At 39.2% G+C, this 21958-nt stretch overlaps 2 protein-coding genes across 6 annotated transcripts; one reads left to right on the top strand and one right to left on the bottom strand.

The window, feature by feature from the left end:
• Nucleotides 1–759: 759 nt before the first annotated feature.
• On the bottom strand, nt 760–5549 carry dhrs9 (dehydrogenase/reductase (SDR family) member 9). Its single transcript, XM_037790994.1, has 5 exons — nt 5392–5549; nt 2823–3140; nt 2270–2528; nt 2021–2184; nt 760–1116 (listed from the first exon to the last, which is right to left on the bottom strand). The coding sequence occupies exons 2-5, from the start codon at nt 3133–3135 to the stop codon at nt 887–889; spliced, it is 966 nt and encodes a 321-aa protein (XP_037646922.1). The 5' UTR covers nt 3136–3140; nt 5392–5549; the 3' UTR covers nt 760–886.
• Nucleotides 5550–8083: 2534 nt separating this feature from the next.
• On the top strand, nt 8084–20843 carry abcb11a (ATP-binding cassette, sub-family B (MDR/TAP), member 11a). 5 transcript variants are annotated; one of them, XM_037790405.1, is made up of 28 exons: nt 8084–8212; nt 10548–10632; nt 10749–10761; nt 10849–10897; nt 11656–11897; nt 11968–12052; nt 12149–12282; nt 12383–12554; nt 13396–13520; nt 13627–13801; nt 13904–14017; nt 14140–14250; nt 14334–14459; nt 14546–14749; nt 14852–15022; nt 15132–15321; nt 16442–16508; nt 16589–16679; nt 16764–16928; nt 17034–17138; nt 18236–18397; nt 18517–18720; nt 18804–19045; nt 19157–19313; nt 19405–19602; nt 19685–19891; nt 20385–20531; nt 20626–20843. In XM_037790405.1, exons 2-28 carry the CDS (start codon nt 10590–10592, stop codon nt 20824–20826), a joined length of 3900 nt encoding a protein of 1299 aa, XP_037646333.1. In that variant the 5' UTR covers nt 8084–8212; nt 10548–10589; the 3' UTR covers nt 20827–20843. The 5 variants fall into 5 exon arrangements, with proteins under 5 accessions (XP_037646333.1, XP_037646335.1, XP_037646331.1 ...); XM_037790407.1 differs by having other exon boundaries at nt 10746–10761; nt 18517–18612; XM_037790403.1 differs by having other exon boundaries at nt 8085–8212; nt 10746–10761.
• The last annotated feature ends 1115 nt before the right edge of the window (nt 20844–21958 follow it).

The following is a 21958-nucleotide window of genomic DNA, read 5'->3' as shown; positions in this document are numbered from 1 at the left end:
ATCAAGACCGAGTCGTGACACTGGGTTTAAGATCATCAAATAACTTCAGAAGCTGTAGTCAAAGACCATTAGGGTGATTTGCCGTAAAGTGGGACACTGCCTAATGTGGGACACCTCAGCTCAGGTAGGTGTAGGTCTCCCTCTAACAAATAAAAGTCAATAAAACTATTGATATTTAATGTCTTTCTAATGCCTAAATGCTTCAAAACTATTATAATCTTTATTCATTATTCTTTATAATTATTTATAGTCTTATTGTTTGTTTGATGTTGTTCAATTCTACATGTAATATCCACTCATAAGTGTAGATTTTGTAACAGCAATAACATTGTAAATAGTAAAATTACTGAACATTTGATTGCACATTTAGCTTCAAGTGTTTCCTACATTAATTAAAGTGATTTTTAGGCCTTTTAAAAGAGTGTCTTAACAGACTTTTCAGTGTCCCACATATCGGACATGACTTTCCCACTTTAGAAACTCAAATGCATTAGAGTACTGATATGTCTTAACATTTCCTTTATGAGTGTGTAGCTGCATTTAATTTTTTTGGTTTGATTAAGACACATCCTGGGGATTTCGGGGTGTGGATTTAATGTATTGGCTTCATATTACAATATATTCCAGAAATCTGAAATTAAAAAAATGTCCCACATTAGGCTTATTCTCCCTATCTGTAAAGTATTTAGATTAGATGGTCTAATCAATAGGGTAGGCATGATAATGTCTGGAGTCAGAGACATAATGAAGAGCCAAACATGTTTTATAACAATGTTTATATGACGATGTCAGTGGTGTAATCCTTCATGTACAAACATTTATTGTAGCAAAAAAACAAACAAAACACAAATGATCTTCAAATTAACCCAATTTTTTTTTTCTTCCCTCAAATAAATGATTTGCCAGTTTTTATTCTGGGGGCGTTTTTTAGGAAAAGTCTATCCGAGATGCAGGTTGGCATGTACGATGTAGGCAACCAGAAGAACTTAGCGTCCCATCCGGCAGAGTAGCGAGTTCGAGGGTGAACGGCGGACACGGCGTGCTCCATGCAGTCGATCACCTTCATCAGGTTGTGGTCCGTCAACATCTTGAACCTGTGATCCAACATTTCCATAGCTGAAAGAGAAGCATTTCACACACGTGGTTTATACACAGGACAATGCTTTATTAAATTTACAGGTCTGTAGTTTTCTAATTAGCTCCTAATAATTTCCTGGGAAGTTTCTTGGAAAGCGCTGTAGGTAAAATACAGACATGGTTGATTTGGGGATGAATGGAGTTGGTTGTCACATTCATTAGATCTCGCTCCCTAGAGGGCGCTGTTAAAAAGGTTAGTACTGAAATTTTCAGTATTGGGGTCAGAGGTCACCTACAGGTTCATTCCAGGAGAAAGACACTTGACATTGAGGTGAGAGGACTTTTAGTGTTTTTCATGTCAAAATGTAAATATCCAGCTCTTCTGTGTTTCTCTTCCAGGCTTTTACACCATGGGTTTATAATAAATCATTATTACCATTAAAACTGTGAAGGGAGAGCTATAGTTTAGATGTTTTTTTGTTAGCTAGGCTACTGGGTTGTCAGCTTAGTCGCAAGCAAAAAAAAATCTCTTTGGGGTTGGTTGTCACATGTAATAGTGAGAGACTGACATAAGGATGAGTTGATAAGTTTATGTTCTGTATGTTAAGTTGCTGCATTTCAATGAAATCAAACTAATTTTTAAGATGTTAAAACAACATAGGGACAACCAACCCCATAGAACATACACACAATTTAAACTATCTATTAAGGATTTTGCCTCTAATAGCAAAAATAAATTAATAGAAGTCTCCAAATATTGAACAGTGGAGAGAACAAGTGAAGGTGATTTATGTCACGGAGAAGATCACAGATCTTTTTTTGCAGAAATGGGCTCCATTCGACAAAATCATCTCCTCTTTATTTGTGAATTGTTCTGTGCTACAGTCTAGCAATATAAAAAAAAGCGAATTATTATTTATTAACAAAAAGTGGAGTAACTCACAATCGTTCAAGAAAGCAGGTCCATAGTCGTCCTTCACATCCTGAGGTAATCTGTCCCAGAGCCTCCTCAGGTTATTTTTCATCAACACTGTATCAGTCACGTTTGTTCTGAAGAAGCCCGGCTCAATGCATGCAACCTTGATTCCAAACGGTGCCATGTTTAACCTGAAACACAGAGGAGTTTTACTGTAAGTCATGAGTGAGAAAAACAATGTGTGCACGGCATGAAAAAGGTGACATATTCTCTTACCGCAGACTGTCGTTGAAGGACTCCACTCCGTATTTGGAAACGCAGTACGGCCCGCCGAACGGGGTGACGCGCCCAAACACGCTGGCGACGTTCACCACTCGGCCTCTGGCCTTCTTGATGAGTGGTAGGACGCTCAGTGTGACGTCGATCACACCGCACAGATTGACAGCTATCATGTCCTTGTAGTCGTCAATAGTGAGCCAGTCATTGGGAGCCGATGGCAGAGCGACTCCGGCGTTGTTTACGACGGCCCACAGGCCTGCAGCAACACAACAAGATAGTAAAACACACCTAGGAGTAAAATCACTGCTTCAGGCTATGTGATACTCCAAATGTAGGTTATGTAGCTCCAAATTGAACGGACAGACATGAGAGTAGTATCAATCCTCTCATCGAACTCTCGTCAAGAAAGTGAATATGTGTATTTCTTAAAACGTTGAACTCAGTACTACCCAGTTTCAAACATAAACGACATGTGAATATTGTTAATTTACCTGAAACCCTACGATTGCTGTAAACTCTGAGATTAACATTATATTAAACACACACTCACCATTCTGTCCAACCAGAGTCTTGATGAGAGCTGCCGTCTTGCCGACACTCTCGGAGTCGGTGACATCCAGGTGAACGGTCGCCAGTCTGTCGGAGGAGACCTTCTTCAGCTCATCCTCACCTTCCGCAGTGTAACATCCCGCAATTACATTAAAGCCCTGCGCGTCCAGGTGTCTCGCCAGCAGATTACCAAACCCACTGTCACAGCCGGTGATGTAGACGTATTTATCTTCTTTGTTGGTCACTCGTTTGGTTTCTTTGTACCAGCGATAGACGAACCAGGGAGCCACCAGTCCCAGGATATACAGGTACATTATATCTGTCAGAGTTAAATAAGAAATAACTCACATTAATAGATTTATAATGCATTAATAAATGTTCACAAAAAGACAGATAGTTGTGACAAATGGATACTCCTCCTTGTTGTATTTTTATCTCTATCTATTTCAGTGCCCGGGGCAGTGTCATTTCCACACTACTGTACACAAACGCACCTCTACACACACACACAACACAGCGATATCCGTCTGAGAATAACTAATAATGATTATTGTTGAATATGTATAATGAATGATGTTGTGGGATAATTCCTTTCTTCATGGGCTATTTGGGGATTTAAACATTATTATTATTACATACTCATATTTGAAAAAATAATAAAAATAAAAAACAAGCATTTGGGTTAGCCCTATATAGTTGACAAAACAATCTCCCCACAAGATCCATGTAGGAGCTTTCAATTGTAACACACAATCTTCTTCAGCAGATGCCTCATTCTTACAGAATCTGAGATTTTTATCTAAATTTTTAAGCCGAAAGTCCTCAAAGCAATCAGATAAATGTCAATTAGGGATGCACCGATGCGACTTTTTCAGTCCCAATACAGATACCGATACCTGGGCTTTGGATATCGGCCGATACCGAGTACCGATCCGATACCAGTGTTAATAATAATAATTTATTAATAAGCTGTATACCTCACTGTGTGGACGTGACTGAGATCATCCTTTTATGTGTGAGGCAACATCAGGCTTGAATTAAACATCGCTTTCCTAACTTTGTAAAACAAAATGTAACAAATAAATACATAGATATACATTTTTTATTATTTTATAATTATTATTTATTATCAAAATAATGAATCTTACAACAGGAACTGGGTTAGAAATCTTCAAAATTAACAAGAATTACAATTCAAGTGTAACCCTTTCTAATACAGCAACACATTTTTTAAAACATAAACAGGAATCCAAATTCCAGTATATAGTATATAGTATATAAACAGAATTGAATCGAATAGATCAGCCCCATTGTCACCGATATCCAATCCAGCCATTTGAGTCAATATCGGCCGATATCTGATCCGGTATCGGTGCATCCCTAATGGAAATGTAAACATCCTACAGACAACTGGGCAAACTCCATCATAAAGATCATAAAAACAGCTACTAAATGACCCTTTAAGTGAGATTGTGATGTCAGCTACTGTTTCCGGTGTCAAGAATGAACTTTCACTGTCATATTTTATCAGATAGTCCTACAGTAGCTACTTTTCAATACATCCGCATGCTCAGCTAAACACTACATTTGCAACCCTGAGCTTATTGTCTTGAACCTGATGCCTTTTGAATAATGTAAACCTCATATTAACACTGAATTCTGCAGAGGAATGTTTGAATGTGAAACTGGGGAACTTGTGAAACCTGTCTCTCTCTCTCTCTCTCTGTGTGGTTGGATAAACATGCCTTCAGGAGTGACTGCATTATTCAACAGTGAGGCACATATTTATGTGATGAGTCCTTTGTTGGCACTGTAGCCACTTTATCAATGAGATGCCTTACAAACTAAAGATAGCCTATTAAAATTAAAATGCAATTGGATGCAAATTCAACGCATGCAAACGACTTGTTTTCAGTCACAAACACCAAACTATTTCACTATCATAGAATACAAGAAGAAAACAAACAAATATTCACATTTAACCATGACTCAATGAATCTTAAACAATTATTTGATAATTAGAATTGTTGCCCTATTCAATTAATCGACTGATCTCTGAGCTCCAAAATAATAAACACATAAATGAATAGGCTAATTGTAAAGGCAGTGCCAGGACTTGATTGTCATTTTGCAATTTTAATATTGTATATTGAATATTAAAAACATATAACTGATATGTGGATTATTTTCTCAATTTATAAGAGAACCATTTGATCGATAAAATATCATAAACAAGTGAAAAATGCACCTTAAAATGTATTTTTTTTCCCCCCCAACCAACAATCCAAAACTCAATATCCAGTTTACTATCATAGAGAAAAGCAACTCACTTTGTTTCCTGCAACATGGGAATGTTCTCTTGAAAAATGACCAAAAAAAATCAAAATTGTTGCCAAATAACTCTCTTGTAGCCATTATTCCCATCTGAAATACTGCTAGATATAAAGATAATAACAGCCTATAACATATATCACCATGTGGACGGTGGTTCAGAGGAGTGGTTCTAGTAGTTTCAGGTTTAACTAGTTGAACATCTCTGTAGAGACAGGAACAAAAAGAAAGAAACTTACTCGTATATTGTGTGTGAGGTGAATGAGTGAAGCAGCAGAGCGTGAATCTCCAGGAGAGACGGCGGAGAGGAGAGGGGGCACAAAGTTTGTGATTCTCTGTTCCTACTTCATTGATTTCGATGTAACTTCCGGGGAACTTAGATGTCCTCCTCCGCCCACTTTTTCCAAGGCTGATTGAAAGAGGTTAGGACACCCTGTCCTGAGCTCTGGAGTGAGACACATGCGCACTGGAGCTGGAGCTGCTGGTGGATATGATGCGTAATGACGCACGACACGTCTTATCCATCCTTGTCTTTTTCCACGGAAATGATGATATATGAAGAGCTCCATCTGCTGGAGACTGCATGATAGCATCTGATAGATAGATAGATAGATAGATAGATAGAAGATAAGATAAGATATTCCTTTATTAGTCCCGCAGTGGGGACATTTGCAGTGTACAGCAGCAAAGGGGATAGTGCAAAAACAGGATTCATCAGCTAACACAGTAAAAAAAAAGAGCTAAACAAAGTGTAACAAAATATGAACCATTTAAATAGAAGGAAGTATAAAAATAGGAGCAGTATATACAGTATTGACAATAAACAGACTATTAACAAAATTGCACAAGTGGAAAATGATATTGCACAGTGAGAATTAAATTAAATTACACCTGGAAATATCAGGTTATTGTCAGTTTTTGGTGTGTAAGTGTAAGTGGTCTACTGGGAGCAGTGCTGGTTGTGGAGTCTGACAGCTGCAGGAAGGAAGGACCTGCGATAGCGCTCCTTCACACACTTTGGGTGGAGCAGCCTGTCGCTGAAGGAGCTCTCAAGTGCTGAGATGGTGTCCTGCATGGGGTGGGAGTCATTCTCCATCATGGATGACAGCTTAGCCATCATCCTCCTCTCTCCCACCACCTCCACTGTGTCGAGGGGGCATCCCAGGACAGAGCTGGCCTTCCTGATCACTCTGTCTAGTCTCTTCCTCTCTGCAGCCGAGATGCTGCTGCCCCAGCAGACCACTCCATAAAGAATGGCTGATGCCACCAGAGTGTCATGAAAGGTCTTCAGGAGAGCCCCATGCACTCTAAAAGACCTCAGTCTCCTGAGCAGGTAGAGTCTGCTCTGGCCTTTCCTGTAGAGGTAGATAGATAGATAGATAGATAGATAAATAGATAGATAGATAGATGTTTCCATATTTCCATAGCAAGCATAGAAACATAGGCTACTGATATTTCTATACAATATTTTCTTATGTGTTTTACTTTTATTTTAACATTATAAATTCATGAAAAGTAGATTATATTAAAACATGCACTTAAAGCTTAATTAATCAATATGTTTCTAAATGTAAAGGAGTAATTCTGATTAAAAAATCCTCTGCCTTGAATTATAATTTGTGTCTCATATGTTGTTTTTTTTTGTGTACCACGATAAAGTTCAATTACCTTGTTACAAGTTATTCAAATTAGTCCATATATACTCCTTCTCCGGTGTCGTGGTTAGCACTGCAGCCTCACAGCAACAGCAGTCCTAGGTTCAAACCTGGCCACACTTGTGTGTGGAGTTTGTATATTGTCCCCTGTCAGGGTGGGTTTTCTCCGGGTTCTCTAGTTTCCTCCCACAGTCCAAAGACATGCAGGTTAGGTTAATTGTTGACTCTAAATTGCCCGTAGGCGTGAATGGTTGTCTTGTCTCTGTGTGTCAGCCCTGTGATAGTCTGGCAACAGTGTCAGCTGGGATCGACTCCAGCCCCCCATAGGATAAGTGGTTACAGATTATGGATGGATGGATACTCCTTCTTCCTAATTGAATCCAAAATCTATGAATATGCAAATATATATTACAGCAAGTGGCACTTAATAAATAAAATACATTGCTCTCTCTGAGTATAGGATACTCTTTAATGCTAAAGGCTATGGCCATTTTATACAGCTCAAGGCTGGTGAGGGGCGCCTTTTTCCAAGCTTTGTCTGAGGGGAGCAACCATTATCACCAAAAATAAATGAATTATATATATATCTTAGGGCTGTTAATCGATTACAATATTTAATTGACAAATTAAATGACAAATATTTTCCAGAAACCCTCACAGGTACTGCATTTAGCATAAAAATATGCTCAAATCATAACATGGCAAACTCAAGTTCAACAGGCAACAACAGCTGTCAGTGTGCTGACTTGACTATGACTTGCTCAAAACTGCATGTGATTATCGTAAAGTGTCTGTAAAGAGGAGACTCATGGGTACCCATAGAACCCATTTTCATTCACATATCTTGAGGTCAGAGGTCAAGGAACCCCTTTGAAAATGGCCATGCCAATTTTTCTTTGCCAAAATGTAGCATAAATTTGGAGCGTTATTTAGTCTCCTTCGCGACAAGCTAGTACGACATAAATGATATGACATAATGGCTATGATAAAATAGCATTGTGGCAGCCAAAAGTAATAAAAAGTACTGGATATGCTCAATATATCTGCTCTTATCTTAAAAACAAAATTATATTGAACACAAGTGCCAAGTTCCTTAATATTGCTACGCCCCACCCTTTGGGCAGCCCTATTGGGGTGAACAACACTCCACCACTGACCCAAATCAACCACACTTTTAAGACACTTTTAAAACACTCATATCCATAGGATTTATTAACAAATACAGACAAACAAGACAATACATAAACCATGAGGCAACAAGAGAAGTCTCCACACCAGAGGCCTCTCCCTTCGGCTGCTGGCACAGGAGCTTTTTGGCACTTCCTTCCCGGGCCAGGTGCACCTCATTAAGCAATGCAGCACACCTGGGCAGAGCCATGAGGGGGAAAAGAGGACAACAGCACAGGTAACACATTACATACTACTCTGAATACATGGAAGACATACCAAAGTATAAATACACTTTATATTATACTTGACTCCATGTTCTACACTTATATTTGCACACAGTTGTGTGTGCAGGCGTCTCCATGCCAGACAACCGTCTGATCTGTGAGAGAAAAACAGAGAAGTCAGTTGTGTGTCTCAGACTAGAGCCCCCTCCTTCCTGTGTGTGTTATCACCTGTGTTGTGAATAATAACCGGCTGTAAAGAAGGAGTAAACTCTGAACCCAAGCCCTCTTCTTGTCCTAGCGGGCATTAACCACCCAAACATCCGCTTGATTACTATAATTGTGTCTCCATTTCCACTTTTAGTAAAGAACATATTTTATATACTCATACTTTATGTAGGCTACTAATATTTAACTGTGAAATAAGATATAGAAAGAGACAAATGAAGATCAAATAATGACACAATATTATTTTTAGTATGTTTAGAAACTGTCTGAAATTAATAGTTAACAGGTGAAAGGTGATGGTGAAATTGTTTTTGCAAATTTGCAGTAACAGTAACTACTTTGGTTATTTAACCCTGTAACAAATGAAAATGTGTAATGAACTACAGTTTCACAAAGTCATTCTAATGACATAACATTTTAATTGGATTATGTGTGTATTGAGAGAACACTTGGCAATAACTAATGGCCTTACGGTCGTTAAACCCATTTTACAATCAGTTATGATAACAAGTAAACACATTTATACCAAAGGATGCTTTTTCATTTGTAAATTTAACATCTTAAAGACCCCACTGGGTTTGTTTTTGATGATACAATGGTGTAACTATAAAAGCAGTCAATGAACCTTATTTTGGTTTTATTGATTGAATTTTTCCTTACAAAGGCGGTCTAGTGAGGGTCAAAATGCCAACACAAGTCTTATCAGTCTAATGGAGGTGTAGATAATGGGAAAGGAGAGGCACAGGTTACCTGGTAATAAGATAGCTAAGGTAGGAATTTACTCTGATGAGCCTCAGTGGGGCTGGTGGATTTCTGAGGAGACCTTCAGTGAGGAGTCCAGGTACAGCATGTTTTGCTTTTCTTCCACCATAAAGTGCTGCGTTCACACTCAATCAATAATAATAATAAGAACTGCTGTTCTTGTCAGAATCTATTTACAGTAATTGTGTGAACGCTGATTCAACATGTTCTTCTAATGTTTCTTCTTCTATTTCTTCCGTACGTTTTTTGAGATCTAACTACTTTACGCTACAGAAACCATTCAACTATCAAAATGTGCAGCTCTTTATGTTCATTAGTGCTTGTATTCAACTTTGTTTCTACCATTTATACTTTTTAAAAATATTAAGCTTTTTTCCCCATTTTTTTTTACAACTTAACTCAAAGAAGAGAATCTTCAAATCCTTTTAAATATACTCCACTTTTTTTAGTTGCAGTGATTATGACACATCTTCAAATCTTCTTCAAACTACTCCACTTTGAAATTCTACTACTTCTGCATACTTTTATCTACAGACTTCATTTAGGAACTATGCTTTAAGCAGGTCACAAAGTAATTATACGTCTTCCATACATTTTTCGATGGACTACTACTTCTGCATACTTTCAGCTAAAGAAAACATTCCAATGTCAAGACGTCATGCTCTTTAAGTACATGTACTGTATGCTTATGCCTTTTATTGTTCAAAGCATTTCTCCTTTCAGCCTTTTCATGTAATTCATTTCAACTTTGACCTTTTGACAGTCTTACAGTTAAACTTCCAGCTTTTCTAGAAATGTGTTCAGTTATTATCTTGTTTAGGTCGTGCAGTTCAACAACCAGTTCTTCCAGTTCAGTTTCCATATTTTACAGCAGTGCAATGCCTTTGCGCTTTAATACCTCTCCATTTTCAGCAATGCTTTACAATTCAATTTCAGCACATTCACACACATTTTCTGTAGGAAATGCATTTTCTAGTTTAATAATGTTTTGTTGTTGATGTTGGTGTAGTAAGCTGCTCAAAGTGGTGTGTTGCTGTAGTATTTTCCCCTCATATCACTTGTCCATGCTGCTGGATAAAAACAGAAACTTTGTCACATGAGCAAAACATGGCATCATTTCAATGCAGCATCTAAAGTAATGTTCTGCATTACACACACAGTGGATGGCAACAGTAACTAACCATTAGATAAACAATAACTTATTCAAATTATTCCAAGTTTTTCCAAGTTGTACATTTTTTAGGATCATTGGATGTTTTCTTAAACTGTATAGACATATACATGGAATGAAATGAGTCAACATGGTGCTCTTGAACCCCACTGGTCGATCCCATTGATTAACATTTTTATTATCCACAGTTTCCTGGTGAGGACACATCTCCCTGAGTCAGGTCAGCAAACATGAAGAAATCAATGAAACTTACACCAGTTGTAGATAAAAGAGGTCAGTGATCTATTTTCATTGTTAAAACAGACACAATAATAGTAGAGTTTTGTATATAAAAAAAACCCCCAATTACTTATGTGTAACTAACCATAGTTTTACCTCTTTTTTAGCAGACATTAAGAATGGGTAAGTTGACATCTCCCACAAGTTTCAGACCACAATATGTTTGCAGTTGTTATGAAATATTCTTACTTTAATTTACATGTGTTACAGAGATGAGAAGAAGAAAGAAAAGACACTGAGTGTTGGATACTTTCAGCTGGTAAATACTTTGATTGCTCATAATTTGTTCATAAACAGTGGTGGAAAGTAACTCATTATATATCTTATATTACTTTACATTCATATGGAAGATGCTTTTGTCCAAAGTGACTTACAGTAAGTTCTTTCAAACCATGTAGGAGCAAGATGGGAAGTGTGTCCCTTTCACACAGATAACTAAATATTTGTTCAGTGCTACAGTAGAAGTGCTTAGAGATTTACTTTTTAATTTTTATTTGTGTATTTATTTATTTTTTAAATGAGACATAAGACTAACAAGGGTTGTTGAGATGGGTTTTAGCCTGTTGCAGAAGATGAAGATGTATTACTGTAAATAAGTACTGTACTTAAGTTCAATTTTGAGGTACTTTACTTGAGTATTTCTATTTCATGCTACTTTTTACTCAACTCCATTTATTTAACAACCTTTGTTTGTAGTTATTTTTCAGATTAAGATTTTGCATAAAAACATGTTATACACTTATAAAATATTATATTATCAGTTACAGTTACTTTTGGAACTTCAAGTCAATTTTGCTTATAATACTTTTTTACTTTTACCTAAGTAGGATTTTGATAGTAGGACTTTTACTTGTAATGGACTTTGGTACAGTCTGAGTGATTTTCTTACCTCTCCCCACTTTACTTTTCATATCTTTAATTTGACCATTAAAAATAAAAATAAATATAGGGGACCAAATTCTCACAACTACACTGTTAAATTTTTTTTTTTTTAAATCCACAAATTCCTTTTTGCAGTTTCGATTTGCCACTTGCAAAGACACCGTGATGATGGTGATAGGGGGATTGTGCGCCATCATACACGGTGCAGCTTCACCCCTCATGCTTCTGGTGTACAGCAGGATGACAAACACCTTTGTGGCGTACGAGCTTGAAGTCCAAGAACTGAAAGACCCAAACAAAATATGCAACAGCACCATCATCTATTGGATAAATGGCTCCATTTATGAAACAGCAGAGAACAGCTCTGTGTACTGTGGGTAAGTATTTAGTTTACTGTTGATGTGATTGTTGTTAAAGCTACTGTTACTCATTTTATTCTCTCTGCAGGGTGGATATTGAAGCAGAGATGACCATGTTTGCATATTACTATGTTGGAATTGGATTAGGAGTTCTGTTTGTTAGTTATTTTCAGGTAGTATTGCATATTAATGCTTTCCAGATTCAGTTTTAATTATGACTTATGACGGTGTAGCACATAATATTGTACAACTCTGATTGTTCATTGTAGATTGTCTTCTGGGTGACAGTGGCTGCAAGACAAATTGATAAAATGAGGAAGACATATTTCAGAAAAGTAATGCAAATGGAGATCGGATGGTTTGACTGCAACTCTGTTGGTGAACTGAACACAAGGATGTCAGAGTGAGTTATCTGATTCTTTATCAGGCAGATCAGGCTGTTATCTGTCAGTACACAGCTGGGAGAATGTTTTACACTCAACAGTGTTTCTGTTCCTTTACAGTGATTTCAACAAGATTAACAACGCCATCGCTGACCAGGTGTCTATCTTCCTTGAGAGGATCTCTACGTTTGTGTTTGGCTTCATGGTTGGATTCATTGGCGGATGGAAGCTGACGTTGGTGGTCGTAGCAGTGAGCCCGATGATCGGCGTAGCTGCTGGACTTATGGCCATGGTAATGTTGTGACTCAAACTCAATGATTTCTTACTGCTGGATGGGAGAACATTCATACTGTATCATATGTCACGAAGTTTAAAGTAATAATCTAGAAGATTGTCATTTAAATAAATGTCTGTTAAGTCACTTTCTATCTCCACAATGGCGATTGAGCCTATGACCCACTGATGAAAGCCCATGCATTTGTAGTATTACAATCTGGGTGTCAGGGTGTCAAATACCAACGCTTTGTCATGGCTATCGGCGTTCTGTGCTGCCGCACAAGGCGCCCTTTAGCGGCTGTATGAGACGCACCGGACTTTCCATTAACTACAATGTAGACCCGTCCACAGAAACAGCGTAGAAGCTCAGAGAAAGTGCTCTGGGATGTAGTTTACAAAGCGAAAAGACACACAGGGCAGGCGGGAGGTGGATGGACCCAACAAATACAAGGCTTTCACCTAGGAGACCGCTCTTCGTGTCCCATGAGTTAAGTTTCACTCTAACGTTACTATAAGCTGATGGTTTGTGTCCCGTGTTCACAACGTTCAGTCACATTTTCACCCTACAAACGTAGTAGTTTTAAGTTCAACCATGGAGTTTTGTTCCCTAATCCTAGTTTGACGGCAAGGGTAACTAAAGTGGTTTTGATGCCGAAACCTAAAGTGACGCCAAGAGGCGTGACAAAGCGGCAGTATGTGATGAGTTGGGAGGAGAATGTGTTGGTCCAAATCACACCTGCAATTACCACTTATCACCATATGTGGCGCCAAAGAGAACGGAACAGAGATCTTTGAGATTGTGACTTTAAATATTTCTTCTAATGTTTTTGTGTAATTTTCTGTCTTGTTGCTGAAAGGCTGTGGCCAGGCTGACAGGACGAGAGCTAAAGTCCTACGCGAAGGCGGGGTCAGTGGCTGACGAGGTCCTGTCATCCATCAGGACGGTAGCGGCGTTTGGTGGGGAGGAAAAGGAAGCTGAAAGGTATTTCATCATTTTGTGAAATCACAAGAAGTTATTCTGCTTTGCAAATGATGATGATGATGATGATGATGATGCCATTACTCACTGAAATGGGAAATTTGTACAGATATGACAAAAACCTTGCAGAAGCTCAGAACTGGGGTGTGAAAAAGGGCACGATCGTAGGCCTTTTTCAAGGCTACCTGTGGTGCGTCATTTTCTTTTGTTACGCTTTGGCCTTTTGGTATGGATCTAAACTGGTCCTAGAAACCAAGGAGCTGTCTCCTGGTACTCTTATTCAGGTATGTAACAATAAATGCATTCAACTTCTAATACTCTATATAAGTATTTGAATCAGTGGCCTTTGTTTCACCATGTGGCTGCTGTGTTTTTTTATTTAACAGGTGTTCTTTGGAGTACTCATGGCTGCTATGCACCTGGGCCAGGCCTCCCCCTGCCTGGAGGCCTTCGCTTCTGGTCGGGCTGCAGCCAAAAACATCTTTGACACAATTGACCGGGTAAAATCAGGATGCTACTTAAGGCTTTATTCTGGATACAATACAGATATGAAACGTAAAAGTACATTTTAAGAGAAAGGATCTTCACTGTCAAATAAAGTTATGTGCTGTTATCTTCACAGGAACCAGAAATTGATTGTTTCTCAGAAGAAGGTCATAAATTAGACAGAGTGAAAGGTGACATTGAGTTCCGTAATGTCACTTTCTACTACCCATCCCGGCCTGAAGTCAAGGTACACTTCTTCTACAAGCACTTCTTTGTTTCCATTTATCACTTCTCAAAATTCAAGTCATAAAGAGCCAACTACTTTTTCAGATATTAAATGACCTGAGCATGCAGATCAAAGCAGGACAAACCACGGCTTTTGTGGGACCGAGCGGATCTGGAAAGAGCACCACAATCCAGCTCTTCCAGAGGTTTTATGACCCAAAGGAAGGAATGGTAACAATCTGCACAGGACACACAAGACATCAGTGGAGAGTTTGAAGGCTTCAGTGTGATGTCACATCAATAATTTTCGTTCGCAGGTGACTTTGGACGGTCATGACGTTCGTACTTTAAACATCCAGTGGCTCAGATCTCTCATTGGTATTGTAGAGCAGGAGCCAATGCTCTTTGCTACAACCATCGCAGAAAACATCCGGTATGGTCGACCTGGAGTGACCATGGAAGACATCATCCAGGCGACAAAAGAGGCTAATGCCTATAATTTCATCATGGATCTGCCACAGGTTCATCTACATATTTAAAGATAATACAGAAGACTTAAAGTGCATACACTCAAATATGTGAATGTGCAGCCTAAAATGAACATGTTGCTTCTTATCCACCAGAAATTTGGTACTCTGGTGGGAGAAGGCGGAGGACAGATGAGTGGAGGACAGAAGCAGAGGATTGCTATCGCTCGAGCTCTGATCCGAAACCCCAGGATCCTGCTGCTGGATATGGCCACATCTGCCTTAGACAATGAGAGTGAGGCTATTGTCCAGGAGGCACTGGATAAGGTGAGCCACTCTCTGCTCATATAGACTACATAACTGAGTGCACGTCTTTGAACTTCAACAACACGTCATGTTTTGTGGAACGACACCCTGATAACTGGTATGTGTGCAGGTGCGCAATGGCAGGACAACAATTTCTATAGCCCACCGTCTCTCCACAATTAGAAATGCAGATGTCATCATTGGTTTTGAGCATGGAAAGGCTGTGGAGAAGGGAACACACAGGGAACTAATAGAGAGACAAGGTGTCTACTTCACTCTGGTCACCCTGCAGCACCAAGACACATCCAGCACAACGAAAGGTAAGATTGATTTAGGGCTGCTAATCATTAAAGTAGGGAAACTAATAGTCGTTATTGATCTGCTGATTGTTATTTTTGATCTTTCTATGTATAAAATGATGGAAAATAGTGTCTTGTTTTGTCCAACCAACAGACCAAAACTCAAATATATGCAGTTTACGCCAGAGAAAAGCAGCAAACCCTCACATTTTAGAGGCTGTAGAGATAGTGGTTGTTATTTTTGTTTGTATGATGACTTAAAGAGTGTTACAGTGTGTAACATCTTGGGGGATCTATGAGCAGAAATGTAATATAATATTCATATTGTTATTATGGTAAGGATGGCCTCTGAGCGAGGCGAACGGCTTTACCGCGGTTTTGCACTCAGCAGCTCACGTTACCAGTCTTTGTAAGGGAGGAGTGAGGGATACTCAGTTGGTTGCAATCTGCAACCACACCACTAGATGCCGCCAAATACTACACACTGTACCTTTTAAATGATGAATTGATTATCAAAATTGTGGCCAATTATTTTTCTGTTGAGCAACTAATCAATAAATGAGTTGATTGTTTCAGCTCTAATGTAGAGTGCATTTCACATCCTTAAGCATTTTTAACACACAAGGTCACATTTCACACGTTTTGCCCTCTAATAAACCATATAGGCTTGCCCGCTCACCCCTGTGGAGAGGCAGTACTGGTTCAGCCAATCAGGGCGGCCAGTCAGCTATCAGCTACGTTACTGTCTCCACCTTCTTCTGTTAGACAGTCAGAGGTGGTGGTTGTTGTTTGGGCCTGCTAGTGATGCTGTACAGGCTTGTAAGCACGACCTTACTCTGTCAGACCAATTTGGGAAGGATGCTGAGAAGAGGGCAAAATATGTATGAATTAAAATTATAATCCATGTACTGTGACCCTTTAACCTTGTCACCATTTACCCACAAATTCCTTCCAGTATCACAAGAGATTGGTGGATCCACCCTGATTGGTTGAAACAGCACATTTCAAATGACTCAGCATGAGTCAGTGGGCAAACCTACAGAGTGTTTGAAGGTCCTTCCTGTGTCTGTTAAAGAGCAACAGAAGCTTCAATACTTATACTTCTATTAAAGCTGAAATGATTTGTTCTTTTTCCTACCAGAAGCGATCAGTGAAGCTGTCGAAGAAGACTTTGATCTAAAAGTGAGGAGCCGCACATCCAGTAAAAGGTAAAGTAAATCCAGCTCAGAAAAACAATGTAAAATAAAAAAATAAAATAATCTGATGTTGTCAATATTACTCCCTGTAGGAGCTCTATTCGACTGCGATCTCCGAGCACATTGTCAGCATTATCAGACAGCCTCACCGTCGTTTCGGACCAGAAGTTCACACCAGAAAATGTACTGAGGTTCTCTTTTATACTGTGCGATACATTTACTTTATTGGAAACTGTCCTCTGGAATAGCTCCAATATTCTTTAACAGGAATGTGAGGATGATTCAGACGAACAAGTAGAGCCGGCCCCAGTTACACGTATCCTCAAGTACAACCAACCAGAGTGGCCCTACATGCTGCTGGGCTCGCTGGGAGCAGCTGTCAACGGCTCCGTCAACCCCATCTATGCAATCCTGTTCAGCCAGATTCTTGGGGTGGGTGTTGGATATTTCACATACTCCCATTGCTTATGTTGTGTCTTACAAACGGATGTGGTTTGCGGATGTTGCAAATGACTGATATGATCTTTGTATTTGCAGACGTTTGCCATTGCTGACTTGAATGAACAGAGGGAGCAGATCAACGGGATATGTATTCTGTTTTGCGTTGTGGCTGTGACTAGTTTCTTCACCCAGTTTTTACAGGTTTGCAAAATAATTAAGACATTTAGAGTATCCCTTTAATGTCCTCACAAAGAAAAAAGCAATGGAAACATTTTCTCTTTGCATTTTTTATGTCCTTGGGGTAATAATAACAATCAATTTTTATTTTTTTTAAACAGACTGCACATTTTTTTTAATGTTGCTTCATGGTAAAAGAAAAATAGAAACCATGTACTGTTACCATGCTACTGATTCTGATTCTGGTTAATATACAAACATATGTTAATTTGTTACCATGGAATTAGTAGTATTACTAGTACTAGTATTATTTCTATGTATTTTTTATATTTACCATTTACAGAAGGCTACTTCACAAAAATGGTGAAAAATCCAACTGAAATATTTTTTTCATCAAATATATAATGGATGAACATTGAATATATGATTTTAACAAATGGCATTAACAATAGGGAATGTTAGTAATTAGTAATTTTCTTTATTTCATAAAAATTGTAGATATATTATCTTAGCATCACTACATTTACCATTAAAGTACAATTCAACTGTTTATTAGAGCATGTTTTTAGACAGTAAAAAAAAATCATATTCATTAAATTATTTCAGCATATATAAAATGGAATAACATTAAATGTATCATATTAACAATAATTAATGATCAAAAGTTTTTTATATTTAGTAGAAAATAGTACATTTTAATTATTAGTATATATCTAATTATTAAACATTATTAGGTTTACTACCTTTATCATAAAAGGACAACTGAACCATTTGGTACAGCATGTTTTTAGAAAATCCCTTACCCCATGTCTGAGACTATGGTATGTCAAATATCTACCTTTGAAGATAAGACCAAACAGAGTCCTCGTGTCTGGAGTGACTTTTTTGTTGCTAACTTCCTGTAAGAGGACGAACTGAAAAGGCACACTATCTAAAGACACAGCGATATCTGGTGGATTTTTGTAGCGTGACATACCTAAACCAAGAGGTAGAGATGGCTCAATCAGGTCAACACATTTTTCAATAAGATATAATGACTCAAAATGTGCTCTACTAAACAGTCAGAAAAAAAGCGGAACAGAATAACTCAGATTCACATGTTGACTGATTCAATGTTTAAGGGATATGCTTTTGCCAAGTCTGGAGAGCTGCTGACCCGCCGTCTAAGGAAAGTGGGTTTCCAGGCCATGTTGAGACAGGAGATTGGCTGGTTTGATGACCGCAGAAACAGCCCCGGAGCTCTGACCACCAGACTGGCCACTGATGCATCCATGGTGCAGGGGGTAAGTAACAGATTTACAGGCCTGTATGCAGATTTCACATTATTTATAACACATAAAAGCACAGGTTTGGTATTGTAATGACAACATTGTCTTGCATATGGCTGGTATGTCTTCTGCAGGCAACAGGATCTCAGATCGGCATGATCGTGAACTCACTGACCAGCATCGGAGCGTCTTTCGTCATTGCTTTCTACTTCAGTTGGAAGTTAACTCTGGTAATTATGTGCTTCTTGCCACTCATCGGGCTATCGGGGGTGTTCCAAGCCAAAATGCTGACAGGTTTTGCAAATGAAGATAAAAAAGCCATGGAAGCAGCCGGTCGGGTAAGCTCAGCAGAACATTTTGGCTCATTGATATCAATTTCTCTGAGAAACCAAAGGCTACAGATCTCAACTTTCTCCTGCAGGTATCCAGTGAGGCTCTTGCCAACATCAGGACGATTGCAGGCTTGGCCAAAGAGAGCTCATTTGTGGAGTCATATGAGCAGGAACTCAAGCTTCCATATAAATCCGCCAAGAAGAGAGCCAACATCTACGGGCTTTGCTTTGGTTTTTCCCAGTGTGTCATCTTCATGGCGTTTGCTGCTTCGTTTAGATATGGAGGCTATCTGGTTAGCTCTGAGGGGTTACAATACATGTTTGTTTTCAGGTTGGTAAAATTATTTCTTTCAATAGAGAATCTGTCTTTTTCAGATCCTATATTAAAATCTATTAAGCGATTACCAAACATGATCCCAGTGTTCTTACGGTGTTCCTCCAGAGTGATCACAGCTGTAGTGATCAGTGGGACAGCGCTGGGCAGAGCTTCCTCCTTCACTCCAGATTACGCCAAAGCCAAAACTGCTGCTGCTCGGCTTTTCCTACTTTTGGACAGAGTTCCTAAAATCAGCATGAGCCACGCAGACGGAGAGAAATGGGTTGGTGGAATAAGTAAATAAGACAGAATCACACATAACGGGATGTCATTTTGTCATGAACGAATGATTAAGCCTAGTTATCCATCTTTAGGATAACTTCAGAGGTGAAATAGAGTTCCTCAATTGCAAATTCACCTATCCGACTCGGCCAGACGTCCAGGTGTTGAACGGCCTGGTTGTGTTTGTGAAGCCTGGTCAGACGTTGGCGTTTGTTGGGAGCAGCGGCTGTGGGAAAAGCACTAGTGTTCAACTGTTGGAAAGGTTCTATGACCCTGATGAAGGGAGAGTGGTATGTAAACACTTTACTTTACTAATCACAAAATGACTTTGATCTATTCCAACATCTTAATTATGTCATCTTTTATTTTCAGTTGATTGACGGACGCCCGTCTCATAAAGTCAATGTGCCCTTCCTAAGATCTCAGATCGGCATAGTGTCCCAGGAGCCGGTGTTGTTTGACTGCAGCATAGGGGAGAACATTCAATATGGAGTTAACACATGTAGAGTCAGCATGGAGGAGATCGTTGAGGCCGCTAAAAAAGCATACCTTCATGAGTTTGTGATGACGCTTCCAGATGTGAGTGGAAACACTTAAAGGAACAGTGTGTAACTTCGGGGGATCTGGAATATAACTATGTTTTCATTAGTGTATAATCACCTGAAACTAAGAATCGTGTTTCCGTTAGCTTAGAATGAGCCCTTCATACGTTTTTTACGTCACCTGAAGGCCACCGTAGTTCTCCGACACGCTTGTGAAACTGAGGTAACGTGAGCTGCAGAGTGCAAAACCGTGGTACCGTGTCCGTTCAAACTAACAATCCTGAGTTTCAGGTGATTATACACTACTGAAAACATAGTTATGAATATTATATTACGTTTCTGTCAGTAGATCCCCTGAAATGTTACACACTGTTGCTTTAATGTCTGAAATGTATGTGCATGACTTGTATCAGTGTGACTTTATCAGTAATATTAGAAGAATTGTATTGTAATGATACAGGTTTACAGCATTGTTGACCTTTTGACCTTGTGCTTTCTCCACTTCTCTCAATTCTTTTACACATTTTAAGAAATATGACACTATGGTTGGGGCCCAGGGCTCCCAGCTGTCAAGAGGACAAAAACAACGCATCGCCATTGCCCGGGCCATCGTCAGAAACCCCAGGGTCCTGCTACTAGATGAAGCTACCTCTGCCCTGGACACAGAGAGTGAGCAGGTAATGCATTTCTAAACACCGTCAAACAGCATGAACATAAAGCAAGGTATTCCTTTGCATATCTTTTTCCTGACAAAGCTGTGTTTTCCTTCAGACTGTCCAATCTGCTCTAGATGAGGCGAGAAAAGGACGAACCTGCATCGTCATCGCTCACCGGCTGTCTACCATCCAGAATGCTGACATCATAGCAGTGATGTCTAACGGAGCCGTCATAGAACAAGGCACACATGATAAACTCATGGCAAAGAGGGGCGCCTATTATAAACTGGTCACAACAGGCGCTCCTATCAGCTAGACGCCTGCAGACACATGATGAAAGGCTGTCTTAACAATCAGTGCTCACTTTCTCCATCAGTCCAAATAAATATACTAATGTATCTTGCTGATCATTGTAAAACACACTTCATTCAAACTCGACAGAAACAAAAAACTCATCAACATTTTGATTGAAATAAACACTTAATTCACAGAGTTAGATGTGAAAACATGCTGGCTCTACACACTATTTGCCCGTAGCCGGCCTCTGTGTTATTAATAGCTCGCTGAACGAGTCTAATATAACTGAAGATTCAGCAACTGGATTGCCAATTTCTCGCCTCAAATTTGTTCAGAAACAGATTTTGGCTGCTGAGGTGAAACAACTGAAAGTTTACAATATGTTTGTTGTTTTCAAATAGGGGGACAGGAAATGCATCCTATGCGTATGCATAGGATTGTGGGTGTTTTAGGAGCACTGGGGATATACACAGGCATCCTTGAAAATTCTCTCAACGAAGGAGTTGGTCCTTGAAATCGAAGGATTCTAGACATCAGAACAGTCTTTTGGCGGGATTCAGTGATGTAGCATCCCTGAAATTCACCCGTTTAAGGATCCTTCCTTGACTTTGAGAAGCACCCAATATTAACTGTTACACCAGCAAGCGGCATGCTGGGTACAGCTCGCTATCCGTCGATGTTCGTGTGAGCCTTTGCAACCAAATGATGCATATACTCAACCATTACGAAATTATTCGTTCAAAAGGTTCGTTCACCGAATCGTTCAGTACTTGACCGGAGCTCCGACTGCACGTAGTCCCACTCACTGAACTGAAACATGGTTCAGTTCAACAACACATCTGACATATACTTTTCTAGCCTATAATTCCCTGCATTTTCCAGCACCCACTAAATCATTCATGGTTTCTCTCTGTGTATGTACAGAGCTGTCCTGCTCTGTGTGAATTACATAATCTCTTATGGGTTGCTTAGTTTCTTCAGGCAACTTCAGATATTAATCAGCCAAAATGTAATGTTGTAGAATGGAGTCTCTGATGTAACTAGATTAGGCAGATTAGTTAAACTTTTCCCTCCGTCTGTGGTTGCTTAGCATCCTGTGGCACTTGAGGCCTGGTAAATGATGTAACCGTCCTAAGTGCGTAGGCTACTTG

Source organism: Sebastes umbrosus, chromosome 13, assembly GCF_015220745.1.
Source record: "Sebastes umbrosus isolate fSebUmb1 chromosome 13, fSebUmb1.pri, whole genome shotgun sequence".
Lineage (NCBI taxonomy): Eukaryota > Metazoa > Chordata > Actinopteri > Perciformes > Sebastidae > Sebastes > Sebastes umbrosus.
Note: the sequence above shows the minus strand (reverse complement) of the source record. Positions and strands in the feature narration are given on the sequence as shown.

Excerpts from the sequence above, each read along its gene's own strand:
- abcb11a (XM_037790403.1), top strand. The coding sequence starts at position 10,590 with ATGAAGAAATCAATGAAACTTACACCAGTTGTAGATAAAAGAG. Across the intron at positions 10,898-11,655 it reads GTGTTGGATACTTTCAGCTG|TTTCGATTTGCCACTTGCAA; the intron begins GTAAATACTTTG and ends TCCTTTTTGCAG. Across the intron at positions 12,283-12,382 it reads CTGAACACAAGGATGTCAGA|TGATTTCAACAAGATTAACA; the intron begins GTGAGTTATCTG and ends GTTCCTTTACAG.
- dhrs9 (XM_037790994.1), bottom strand. The coding sequence starts at position 3,135 with ATGTACCTGTATATCCTGGGACTGGTGGCTCCCTGGTTCGTCTATCGC. Across the intron at positions 2,529-2,822 it reads GACTCTGGTTGGACAGAATG|GCCTGTGGGCCGTCGTAAAC; the intron begins GTGAGTGTGTGT and ends GTGTTGCTGCAG. Across the intron at positions 2,185-2,269 it reads TCCTTCAACGACAGTCTGCG|GTTAAACATGGCACCGTTTG; the intron begins GTAAGAGAATAT and ends TCTGTGTTTCAG.